Source organism: Pezoporus flaviventris, unplaced genomic scaffold (genome assembly GCF_033815535.1).
Source record: "Pezoporus flaviventris isolate CSIRO_AGI_PZ_B2104156 unplaced genomic scaffold, CSIRO_AGI_Pfla_v1 ptg000050l, whole genome shotgun sequence".
Taxonomy (NCBI): Eukaryota; Metazoa; Chordata; class Aves; order Psittaciformes; family Psittacidae; genus Pezoporus; species Pezoporus flaviventris.
In genome coordinates, this window is record NW_026892598.1 from 4,346,970 (window position 1) to 4,359,270 (window position 12,301).

At 41.6% G+C, this 12,301-nt stretch overlaps 2 protein-coding genes across 3 annotated transcripts in view; one reads left to right on the forward strand and one right to left on the reverse strand.

Moving 5' to 3' along the window:
• Positions 1-12,301, reverse strand: part of ARL14EPL (ADP ribosylation factor like GTPase 14 effector protein like) — a 216,578-nt gene that overhangs the window by 168,611 nt on the left and 35,666 nt on the right. The gene's annotated exons all lie outside the window — the stretch shown is intronic.
• Positions 360-6,383, forward strand: TMED7 (transmembrane p24 trafficking protein 7). Its single transcript, XM_061468715.1, has 3 exons — positions 360-686; positions 3,854-4,099; positions 5,631-6,383. The coding sequence occupies exons 1-3, from the start codon at positions 504-506 to the stop codon at positions 5,865-5,867; spliced, it is 666 nt and encodes a 221-aa protein (XP_061324699.1). The 5' UTR covers positions 360-503; the 3' UTR covers positions 5,868-6,383.

The following is a 12,301-nucleotide window of genomic DNA, read 5'->3' on the forward strand; positions in this document are numbered from 1 at the left end:
GATGGAAGTTACCTTTGTTTCCTCTTTAGAATCTGCTCTGCTTTGTAAAGGTAACTGAGTATTTACTGGAGGAGAATTTAAAGCCGACATTCCCGCAGTCAGTACGAGCACGATGATGAGTTTTGATCTCTGGAGCAACGAATCTTTCACGACCTGTGAAGCAGAACCCAGCGCAGAGAGCACTGCGGGTACCTCTCGCTTGTGCTCGCCTTGCTCCAGCTCCTGATCCCGCCTCTCGGGACTAAAGACTCGGCTACTTACACCCAACGGACACCCTCCCGCCAGCGGGGGGCGCGCCACGACGGTCCCGCGCACCATGTCCGCAACCCCTCCCGCGGGGTGGAGAGGGGGGGTTCACCCGGAAACTGTCCCGGAGCGCGAGGGGTTCTGGGTGCAGCGCCTGCCCGCTCGGCCGTTCCGCCACGCCGCAGCCGCCTCCTGCCGCCGGGCCTCACTCTGTCCCGGCTCGCTCCGCGTTCCCCCCTCGCCTCTCCCCGCGTCTGATGATGCTGCTGTGGGGCTCCCGGGCCTCGGGGCCGTGGGCCCGCCTGCCGCTGTTGTTCCTGTTAGCGCTTGCTGCCTGCGTGGCGTGGGCCTCCGAGATCACGTTCGAGCTGCCCGACAACGCCAAGCAGTGCTTCTACGAGGAGATCGCCCAGGGCACCAAGTGCACCCTCGAGTTCCAGGTAGCTGGGCGGCCGGGGCCGACATCCCCGGGAAGCGCCGCCCCCGGTCGAGCTGGTGGGGCTGGGCCCAGCCCGGGGCTCTTCGGCTTCCTCGTTCGTGCGGTGCTCGGGTGCTCTGTAGCGGGGAGAAGCGCGTGCGCGGGGACAGCAGCTGAAGCCGGCGCAGCAAACGCTGCCCGTTGCCGTGTGCACCGCGGCGGGATGAGAGCAGAGAGCGGGCCCTCAAAACCTGCCGGTCTCGCACCCTGAACGCGGACCTTCGGGGTCCCTTGTGACCAGCGTGCCGCGTACCTAAACCTACCTGCCCAAAAGCGTGCCTCCAAAGTCACAGAGCCATAGAATGGTTTGGGTTGGAAAGGACCTTAAAGTTCATCCAGTTCCAACCCCCTACCACGGGCAGGGACACCTTCCACTAGACCAGGTTGCTCAAATCCCCGTCCATCCTGGCCTTGAACACTGCCAGGGATGGGGCAGCCACAGCTTCTCTGGGCAATCTCTGCCAGTGCTTCACCACCCTCACAGGGAAGAATTTCTTCCTAATGCCTCATCGACATCTCTCTCTTATTTTAAAGCCATGGCCCCTTGTCTTTATGAGTCTGGGGACTAGCTAAGAAAAGAAGCAAAACCAAAAAGACAAAAATGAGAAGGGAAGCTGAGGCAGGAAATAAAGCCTGGGAGAGCTCCAGATAAGCTACAATAAAGCTGTGTACAAAATTTCACTCTTTAGATGGGGAGGAAACGCACAGAATGTTTTTGACTGAAAAGCCAAAACAAAAAAAAACCCAACCTCTTCCCCCCCCCCCCCATCCCTCTGAAACCCCAGTACCCATCTACCCCACAGCATGTGTGGGTTGTGAAGCATTTGCCTGGTGGGCATGATAAAACATAAGGAGCTAGTGCTTTACTCAGTTCAAAGTATGGTTCAAACTGGGGTGTTATAGCAAACAGTAGAATGGTTATACAGCAAAGTGTCACAGGCATAGAGCAATTCAGGAGTCTTAACACAATAAAACATGGGCAGCCCTACAAACGCAAACCATTCTGTGATGTGAAACAACATCTTGTTGAAGACTGATTAGCATGCACATAGTAAGTGATGCCAGACAGTTTTTCTTACTTTTTCCAGCCTCTTAACAGTTTGAACATGGAGCCATCACAATAGAACACACTGTTCAGCCTCGAGAATTATCAGGAAAAGAGCTCTGACAATTTTGGTGCTTTTGCAGGTTTGGAAGCTTTCAGCAGGTTTGGAAGCTTTCAGTCTGTCACTTCAGCTGGTGAATAGTACAGCAGCAGCACAAGAGAGAAATCATTCTTGATGCTGGGAATCACAGTTATCTTTGGGGGCTTTTGAAGGAACTGTGTACTTTTTATGGTCCAGTTTATCTAGTTGAAGTCCTGTGGGTTTTTTTCTTTCCCAGCTGCTCTCTTGCCTTTAATATTTTGGGGAATGTTTATGCCAAGTATATGTCTCTGTTACTCTGGCCTACATATTCTAAGATACCATTTTCCCCACCCAAATGTTTCTTGCCCCTGCCTGTTACTTTCATAAAGTCTTTTCTGTGCAGTGCTTTCACCCTTGTTCTTAAGTGGATGTCACTGGAGTTTGCTGGACAGATAAGCCTGCAGACATAAGCAGACATAATAAGGACAGGAGTAGCCTTGTCTGGATTTGACCAACTGCTGGTAGACTGAAGTGCTCTGTGCTCACCCTTTGGCAGAGGGGAGACTCAAGCAACCTCTCTAAGAAGGAATTTTAGGGTAACTTTAAAGTTCTGGTAAATCTTTACCATGTGTAAGTAAACTGGCCCTTTCAGGGTGCATGATATAACCAAACATGAGTGATTTTCATGATTGGTAGAAAGCACGCCCCTGTCAAACTTGAGATCAGGCTTCAAAAATTATCCATTTTTTCATTGTAGAAAATCTAATTTTTTGCTTCTCCTTCCAACCAGGTAAGCATTTCTGTATGAAAAGCCAGATGCAGACATTCAGGAAGAGACATCTGGAGATCTAGACATCTTTTTTTTTTTCCTCTCTCTTTGTATCCTGTTTTGAATTCAAAGCACATTTTTGGAATGACTATGAAGACACTGCTTGCCAGCTGAGTGCTTTTAAAACTTACTGTTTGCAGAGCAGCTACTGCTGAGATCTCTTGTTATTTCAGTTGTACTGTTAATGTTATAATTTTAATAACTTGATACCTAAATAAACTGTGAGTTTAAATAATGCTATGTGAACTGAAGTGCAGATACTCAGACAGTAACATATTTCAGTGATTTCTGCACACATAAAAAAGGGACATACCTTTAACTGTAAGTCTCTTTGTTCTTCAGCGTGCTTTAGCTTGAGAAGTTTTGGATCAAGGATTAAGTGTAAAACTGCTACCCCAAGAGTCATCAGGATGCCAAGTTATGAATACCTAAGCTACTGATTAGTCTTTCTGTAGAGGTGGGATAGGTAGCCTACAGAGCAACATGCTGTAGACCAACAAGAATCAAAGCCTGAAAAAACCTTGAGACAATCATGTGAAGTTTGGAGTCACTTGTATGTCTTATGTGCTGTTTTGGGAAGAACTGCTATGGCTATCTGGGCAGGAGGGAGGCAGCAGAATATTGCTCCATTCACCAGCACAGGAGGACTGGCAGGTTGAAATACCTGTTCTACCAGTTGAACACCATTCCTGTATCCTAAAGCAGCCTGAGCTAATAGTAGGGCAGTTACATTCACGACCATAAGGAAAGGAGCAGTTTTATTCCACATTAGTAATCTCAGCTGGCTGAACCAATTCCATTCAGGACTTGTGGATACAACAAGCAGTCTGTTTGTTACAGTGATATCTTTACTGCCCCATCAAGTTACATCTGCTGTAGCTTTTGCTATTGTACAATTATTTATAACAAAGTAATTAAAGTTATGCTTTGTAAATGGTTTGGAACTAGAGCTGACGTTACATATGCTGAACCTACAGTGTTTTGAATTATGTTCTGTGTCTTACGTAAGAAAATAATTTTTCAGACTTGCTTTGAAAGATTTTCAAATTAATGCATTATATTTTAAAACATGTAAGGCACAAAATTTTGCAGTGCCACTTGACAAATCATATTTCAAAGAAACATATAAATGTCCACTTTGTTAAAAAGACAATTTTTGGGTTTTGTTTCCAGGTGATCACTGGAGGTCATTATGATGTTGACTGTCGGTTGGAAGATCCTGATGGCATTGTATTATACAAAGAGATGAAGAAACAATATGATAGCTTCACGTTTACTGCATCCAGAAATGGAACATACAAATTCTGCTTCAGCAATGAATTCTCTACTTTCACACACAAAACTGTGTACTTTGATTTCCAGGTTGGAGAAGATCCACCACTTTTTCCTAGTGAGAACAGAGTAACTGCACTTACCCAGGTAAAACACTGTTGTGTTTGACTGCAGCTGTTCGGTGGAGCTGTTAGCTGTTAGGTTTGGGTTTTTTTTCAAGTTCAACTGCATTAGATACCTATATTGCTTTTGAAAATCAGTGAATTAGAGCTTCTAAAGTAGTATGAATGACTACAAATAAGCTTTCATTCTGAAGTTAAGATTTATGGAACACATAAGTCTCATTTGTTCCATGAGAGCTGAGAAGGAATCACCAAGTGCTTACGAAAAATTAGGGTAGAAAGTTAAATTCTAGGCCAGTTTCTTTTCTTTTTTAAGGTAGCTTCCATTTGTTGCCATGGTTATGTGCTTCTTGAATTTAGATTTCACAAATATCAGTGCATCGGGGTTTTAGAGATTTCCAAACTTTGTAAAAAAATTGAGAATTGTTTTTACATTTAAAGTAGTAGAGTGTTTCGGGGGGGAGGACTTAGGCTGACCTCTCATGTAAATAACATTTTTAAAATCAAGATACAGCAAATTAAAATCAGCCATATTTAGCTGGCTTGTATATATTTGTTATTTATAAGACAGTATGTATTGACTATCTTAGACTTGTTCAGACACCTGTCTTGAAAATCATCAAGATGAAAAGATGTTTAGACACAGATACAAGCAACTGAAGGTGGTCCTATCAGGGTGTTAAACATTTCCTTTTATAATAGTTTGTGATGTTTCTTCAGGAAATACTAGTTTTTAGCCGTAAGACACAAAAAATAATTGTGACTAGAAATTAAGTATTTTGAAGATCTGTTGGTTAATCTCTTGGTGATCAAAACACAATGAGAATTACTGACTTTCAGTTATTGAAGATAAACTGAAAGTAGAATTGCATGTGAAAAACGATCTAGGGCTTGGAAAACTGGTAATACTTTTTTATGAAAAATAACAAGTTGGTTAAATTCCTAAGTATTTGTGTATGATTATGTGAAGCATAACTGAAAGGAACAGAACTGTCCTTTCTTTAACCACTTTTTGTGTACATGACTAAGGAGGGTCTCTTGCCAAAACATTTTGAATTCAGTAACATAGATCTTGGTGTGTCATATAACTCAACTGAGAATTACAACTATGCAATGAAGAATGTAATGAAACAGAGAAACATTTAATATACACTATGCATCTGAATGTTAAAACCAACTGCTAGCTTTCCTGGTAGGTGTGGAATTAACTGGGGGATCACTGACATTTCAGAAGTGTTTCTAATGTTCATTTTGAGCCCAAATATACATGAATATAAGGTTTGTGTAGTTCTAAGAGCCTATTGCTCATTGCTTTTCATTAGATCCACAGTTACGCACACTTCTGTATTTAAGTCTGTCGCATTCCTGAGTATAGAATTTGGTCAATGCAAGTTAAATTTTACTGCATTTACAGTATTTCAGTTTGACAATGGACTGAGTTAATCCCTAGCTTGCAAAGTTACATGAATCCTAATTTTAGAGAACAAACAAAAAAACTTCACAGAAAGAGCACTAGGAAGCTTCTTAATCCAGTGATGTGTTGTTTGTTTCTCTAGATGGAGTCTGCATGTGTTTCAATTCATGAAGCTTTGAAGTCTGTCATCGATTATCAGACTCACTTCCGCTTGAGGGAAGCGCAGGGCCGCAGCAGAGCTGAGGATTTAAACACGAGGGTGGCCTACTGGTCAATAGGGGAAGCAATCATTCTTCTTGTCGTTAGTATTGGGCAGGTATTTCTCCTCAAAAGCTTCTTCTCAGATAAAAGAACCACGACAACCCGTGTTGGATCATAACTGGTAGTGGTAATGCTTCGTGTCATTGTGTGCTACTTACCTGTTGAAGTTAACAGTTCTGCAGTTAATTATAGGTACAAAGGATGTGAATGTATGCAACATTTAAGTGAGTCTACTCCTCATCCCTTAAAAATCACAAAAGAGACCCAAAAAGATAATGAAAGGGGGACAGGATTTGAAATATTTTCTGCAACTTATGTGTGTTCTGATTCCTGTATTAAATACTTGGCAGTGACCACCCTCACTTTTACTGAGATTGATTTTACCAATAAGATGAGCCATCTGGGAGTATAACTCTTTAAAGTAGCCCAACAGTCTGGTATCTGATCTGAGAGACAACATACATGAAACTTTTATTTTAATCTTCAGGCTGATTGTATTGGATTACTCAAAAGCAAATGTGATGAACTGTAGTGCACTGGTTTGATGTGCTGTTAGAAAAAATAATCCAATGGTACCCCTTGCTTATTTGTAAATTTGTTGCAAGCTTGACATTACATCATGGTGCAAATTTTCCATCAGCCTGCTAACTCCATCTTCAAAACTTGCTAAATTCTGTACTTCAGTATGTTTGCTTAAACATGCATTCTTTTATATTAGAACAAGTTTTTTAAATTGTTTTACTAGATTATAAACTGAGGCTACTCAGGAAATCCACTTCCTGTATTCAAAAATCCAAATCTTCAAGTTTATTTAAAAACATGCAGTAAAATAGGGAATCTTTTGTCACTGAAACTGTGCAGTTTCTGTACTCATACATGCTGCTGCTGCTTTTTGGATTTTAATACCATATGTAGCTTGGTTTGTTAAGCAGCACAGCACCAGCACTGGACAAGGTTATGTTATGTATTAGGCACATATAAAGCTTTTTACTAAATTGTTTTCCTATTAAAAGGCCAATTTGATATTGATACTGCATTGCACAAGTGCTGTAAATTTTACTTTCCTGTGTGTGGTGCACTTTTACATGATGGCCTTGTATATCTAGCTGGCACTCTTTTAAATACTTCAGGTTATCTTTTTCGTAGTTATAGTTGCCTTGTTTCCACTGCTCATGTCTTTATTAGCTTATGTACTGTAGAGTCTTGTTTTATTTGGATGTGGAAGGTCATAGATGTATGTACATACAAGTAGCTTGAATTGAGCTGGTCATAACAAGGCTAAACTCCTTCAAATGGCTCTGGAGGATTAAGTAGAACCAACCAACTCTTAAGTGCACACAAACTAAATGAAGGGGAAAAAAATTGTCATACATTACTGGGTAAACCAAAAGATGCTTCTTAAACAAGTTTCCAGCAACCCAAGAAAGGATGCTAAACCCTTATCAATTGCCTGTATTGTTTCTAGCAAAAATGCGGAATTACATGTACAGGTGACACTTGAGCAGTCTGAAGAATTGATCTAAGATGACTTGAGTTTAATATCTTGTGATGGCTGAAAAAAATTAAACAAAAGGGCACCTACTCTCTGTTGTGAACTGAATGACTGCTCTTTTGGAAGTCAGAAAAAACTCAAACAGTTCAAAAAGTATTTAAAAGGCCACAGGGGTATTAAAAAGCTTAGTGTATGTAAAATGCAGGATTGTATGTAATGTCTGCCTGTCCTGTACTGAATTCTGAATACTGCAGTCTCATTTTGAGATGCAAGCTTCCCAGAAATAGTTAGGCTTACAAAGATCAAAAAACTAAAAAATCAGTGCTTTCTTCTCACGATACAAATCTGTGCCTGCAAGCACTATTCTTGGTTGTACCTATATGCTTTATTCTTGTGTTTCAGCAGCTGATATTCAGTACTTCTTGTGTTGCATTGCACACAATAATAAAGCAAGTGGTACAATTTGGGTGCAAGTGTGGCTGAAAATATGATTTGATTTTGATAGTGTCCCCTGTTACCTACTGGAGTTTGAGTATCACTTGTGTAGCTTTAATCACAACAAAATTATTTGTTCTAAGATTGAAACGTTGGGTTTTTTTCCACTGATTTACTCTGTGTTCTGTCAAAATTGGTAAATGGGGGTATAACAGATAATGGTTGGACATCATGTACACGTCTTTATTCTTTCATAATGTTTGAATGTGTGAAGTGGGACTGTTCAGCTCAAAATTACTCCCCCTGCAGAAGCTTAGTGGACTTGACTTTTGCATTGAAGTTAGTTAGGTATCTGAACCAATCCTCTTGTATCCTGCTGCAAAATATGCAGCAATAGCGTAAAAATGCCTTTATTTTTGTGTTACTAAAAACATGGCACAAATACATGTTTAAACATAGCTGTATATAGTTTTTAAAATAAGTGACTGAATAGGATATAGTAAAACACATGCTAACATGCAGCAGGTGGAGAAATGCATTGTGACGTTTAAAGCTGCACCTTTTTAATATATAAAAATAATAGTTTGGTTAATGGTGTGATGCACAAGTAAGCAGCCTGCGTTAAAGGGGATATAACTATTTCTTAATTGCTAAAGGCCCTGGGTTTCAGCTATTCCTTGGATGTTTTATGTTTACAGAACTTCTTTTCATGTCCTGTAATGTCATTTTGTCAGTTTGGAGGTAAAAAAAAAGAAGTTTAGTTTAAGACAAAAAGCAGACCCTGTGAATATTGTATGGGAAAATAAAAATTAATATATGAATGTGGTCTGGTTGTTTTGTTTGCATGTGGGAGTGGGGAGCATTAGTCTTAAAAAAAGCTTAAAAATTTGAGTATTCGGGTTGTATTTTAACACATTACAGCGAATCTGCCATGTGGCACTTGATCATTACTTCTGTTGCTTCTGTCGTACATAACAAAGTGTACCGGTTCACTGCTGTTCATAACTGGCTGTGCTTTCAGGTTACTGGGAGAACTCTGCTTTCAGCAACATAGCATGGTTACTGGCCTTTTGCTGAGCATGTTACCAGGGCAGGCAGTAATACTCAGAAATCTGTTCTTATTGGAGTGGAATTCAAAGTATTTGACTGCAGATGCCAGGACTGACTTGGGGCTTACTGCATGTTTTCATGTTAATTCTGGGGATACAAAGTTAATGCAGGGTGCACTACAAAGGTGCATCCAATTAGCGTTGTCTAATGAGACATACACTTGAAATGTAATGTAGCTGTAGTAACTAAATGTGTGATTGGAGATCCTTTATATTGTGTAGCTTCTTCCTGAATCTTACCACATACCAGTTAAGGTTTTAAAAACAGATAGACTAGGCATCATTGCTTTGCGTGGGCACCTTCCAGAATGGCTTTCTCTGCCTGTTTGTTTCTCCTGTGTCTATTGCTGTACATTCAGAAATTTTCTAGAATATTTACTGTACTTGAATTAAAAAAAGGTTTTGTCTAGAAGCATGGTTAAGTTCTCCTCTTTCAGTGTTGTGTTCTTGTGGTCAGCCATAGTTGTCTGGAGGCTTTTTAGGTGCTTTGGCACCCAGAATTTGTAAGTAGCTTAAGATGAGTTGTAGTCTAAAGCACTTTTCCACTGAAAGCTCATCATTTTACCAAAGAAATAAAATGAGGTAAGTACTGAAAGAAAGTTTTAAAGTCTGACCCTGCAATTCAGCAGCAGGTTCCTCAGGGGCTCCCATTGGCCAACTCCCTGAACAGCTGGAATTTTACTTTCCTAAAATTCAGGGTCCTGACTGTACTCTTCGCATGTCTCTCAGGACTTCAAACTCCACCAGTGGATGATCACTGTGCTGCTTCCAATCTTGCGCCTCTGAGCAGCGCAGTTGCATTAGAGACCATCAGGTCCAGTATTGCATTCCCCTGGCAGGGCTATTACCTGGCTTAAGAATTTACCCTCAATGCACTACAGGAGTGGTCTGTCTACAGCTTACCATGCTACTTTTCCAGCAGATGTTGGGGTGGCTGAAGTCCCTCAGCAGGATTAGAATGGTGGCAATGCCTCCTGCAGCTGCAGTAAGAAGGCTTCATCAGTAGGCTCCCCTTGTTTGGGAGGCCTGTAGTAAACACCACAGTTGCCTTGGTTGCTAATTCTTCCTCATAAGCTTTCAAACTGCCTGTAGCTATTCAGAGACAGCTCTTCACAGTCTATTAATCACTGAGGCTTGGACACCCAGATGGGAGTATCAGATGAAAAAGGAAACAGACGCATCTGAACAGGTATTTCATTTCCACATGGCAATGTGGAAGTGTAGAAAACCACCTCTTTTCATGTGGTTTTGAAGCAAGAAAGGTTATTTTTTCCCATGTTGCAGACAAGGCAGTGTTCCATGGAAGAGCAAATCCTTCTGCCTCGAGTTCCTCAGTGAGTTTGGGGAAGGAATTTCCATGAGAAGAACAGCCACATCTGGCTCTGGAATGAATCCCTGCTAACCCTTGTTTCATTAAATGCAGTGACAGAACTGAGATATTCACTAATTCAAAGCAAAGGGCTGATTTGCAGCATTTCACAGGGTGGGTTTTACTGATTCCTGTGTAATCAGGTTCATAAATAGAGTTGTTTAAATGAGGCAAAGACATATTAAGCATTTCTATTAACAGTTCTACAGATACTTAAAATAACACTGGCTTTCCACCCAACTTCAACTTTTCTTCCTGTAGTCCTTAGTGGGGATGCATGGTGACAGATTTTAGCAGCCTAGAATTCAAACCTGGACAATAAGAAATTCACTTGCCAGGTGCTTCACAGCTTTGCAGTCCAAATTACTCCTTTATTCCACTCAGCTGTCATGAGCTCTTGTAGAACCTTCTTGTAATAATAAAGATTTAATGCACTTTCACATCACCTTTCATCAATCTGCATTAATGAAGGACACTGTATTTACATCTGTCTTAGTGATGAGGAAAGTGAAGAAAGGAAAAATTAAATCATTTACTCTCAGAAAAGCAGCAGTAGCTCAGTGAGAAAGAGGACTTCTAGCTTTCATTCAGTGCACTGCTCCTCATTGTACTCAGATTCCCAGAGGAATGAGGAATTATGTTAAAGACTTTGTAGACAAAGTTTACACAAGTTCAAAAGGCAAGTGAACAACTACATGGAGAAAAAGTTCTACCAGCCTTGTATTCTTTCAATACAAAGAAGTATTTTTTTGCTTAGGAAAGCTCTCAGCCACAGAGGATGGCAGGCTTGGAGGGGTGTCCCCCTGAAAATGTGAATTCATCTTTACAGGATTTTCCTGGGAATCGGTACCATCGCCTTTTGTTTTGAGAATTGTGTTGCCATTCCCATGCTACTTTACAGTCTCTTTGAGCAAGCGTGTTCATCTGTTCTCAACATTGCAGCAAGTTTTTACACGCTGTCTTTCCCCACTTCACAGACACGGCCATGCAGAGACACATATACTCAGTTGTAAAATCATTCAAGAAATGGCTGTGTATGCCTTCCTTACAAAAAGGATGAAACTTACCTGCTGGTAAGAGTACAAGTGGACTTTGGGGAGACAATGTTATCTGAGGGTGTGAATACGTGTGAATACGTGAACACAGGTTGAACATTTCCATCAGCACACAAGCTAACAGGAGCAACTGTACACTGGCTCCAGAGCAGTGTTTCTTTGCAGTACTAGAATCCACCTGAGCAGAATGCCGGCCATGACATCACCAAGTGGTGGTGGTGATGGCACAAAGTGCTAAAATGTGATGGGAGCAATAGAATGTCCTTACGTCCCTTGCTGTTTATATCAGGCACCAGTAGAGCCTGTCCCAGCCTCGCTCATACCCTTCTCAACTCTACCATTTGCCTATGTGTATTCTATGCACAGGCACTGACCTCCACTAACTGAACACGTGCATTAGAGCAGCAATGACAGGCTGTGGGCATCCCTGTTTCCATACTCCTAATTCCTTTCCAAGACCCCCCCTCCAGCTCATAGCAGGTGCCTCTGCCAAACCATCAGTCACCATCAGTGACTGCACACTAGAAAAAGCAAATTACAACTTTTATTGCTACATTATTGTAACTATGATCCCTGGTAAAGCAGTGAAACTGGGAGATGGGAGTACTGCGCTTAGTAGGCTGGCAGTTATCAGCAGCTCTGCACACAAACAGCACCAGGAGCCCCAGGGCTGCCACAACCCTCTTGCGCTGTGCACTGCATCAGGACCTTGAAGAGTTCTCCCTTTATATGAATTTGTCATGTTCCTGTGGCTCAGCTGCACAGGATCCCTCCATGGAGGCGAAGTCCTCCCCTGTGTCTCCCCTACCACATCCCAGGGTTTTTAGCCTGGTCAAACACACAGAAAGTGTGACAGGACCCTCTCCATGTCACTTGGGATAGTCAGTAAGGATCATGCCCCCCCATGCACACATGTTGAGATTGTGTGAAATACCATGAACAGCAATTTCAGACTCTAGTGGTCTAATTTAAACACAGTATTTCTTATGACTGGAAAGTAAAAAGATGAGATAAAATCAACTGTTTGCACTTTGCACACGGTCATGCACCTGGCTAGAGTTAAGCTAGGAAGGTATCATAGAATCATAGGAT

What these genes read in the sequence shown, in the direction of transcription:
- TMED7 (XM_061468715.1), top strand. Translation starts at nt 504, where the DNA reads ATGATGCTGCTGTGGGGCTCCCGGGCCTCGGGGCCGTGGGCCCGCCTG. An exon ending in AGTGCACCCTCGAGTTCCAG is followed by an intron (nt 687 to 3,853) that starts GTAGCTGGGCGG and finishes TTTTGTTTCCAG; the next exon opens with GTGATCACTGGAGGTCATTA. An exon ending in GAGTAACTGCACTTACCCAG is followed by an intron (nt 4,100 to 5,630) that starts GTAAAACACTGT and finishes TTGTTTCTCTAG; the next exon opens with ATGGAGTCTGCATGTGTTTC.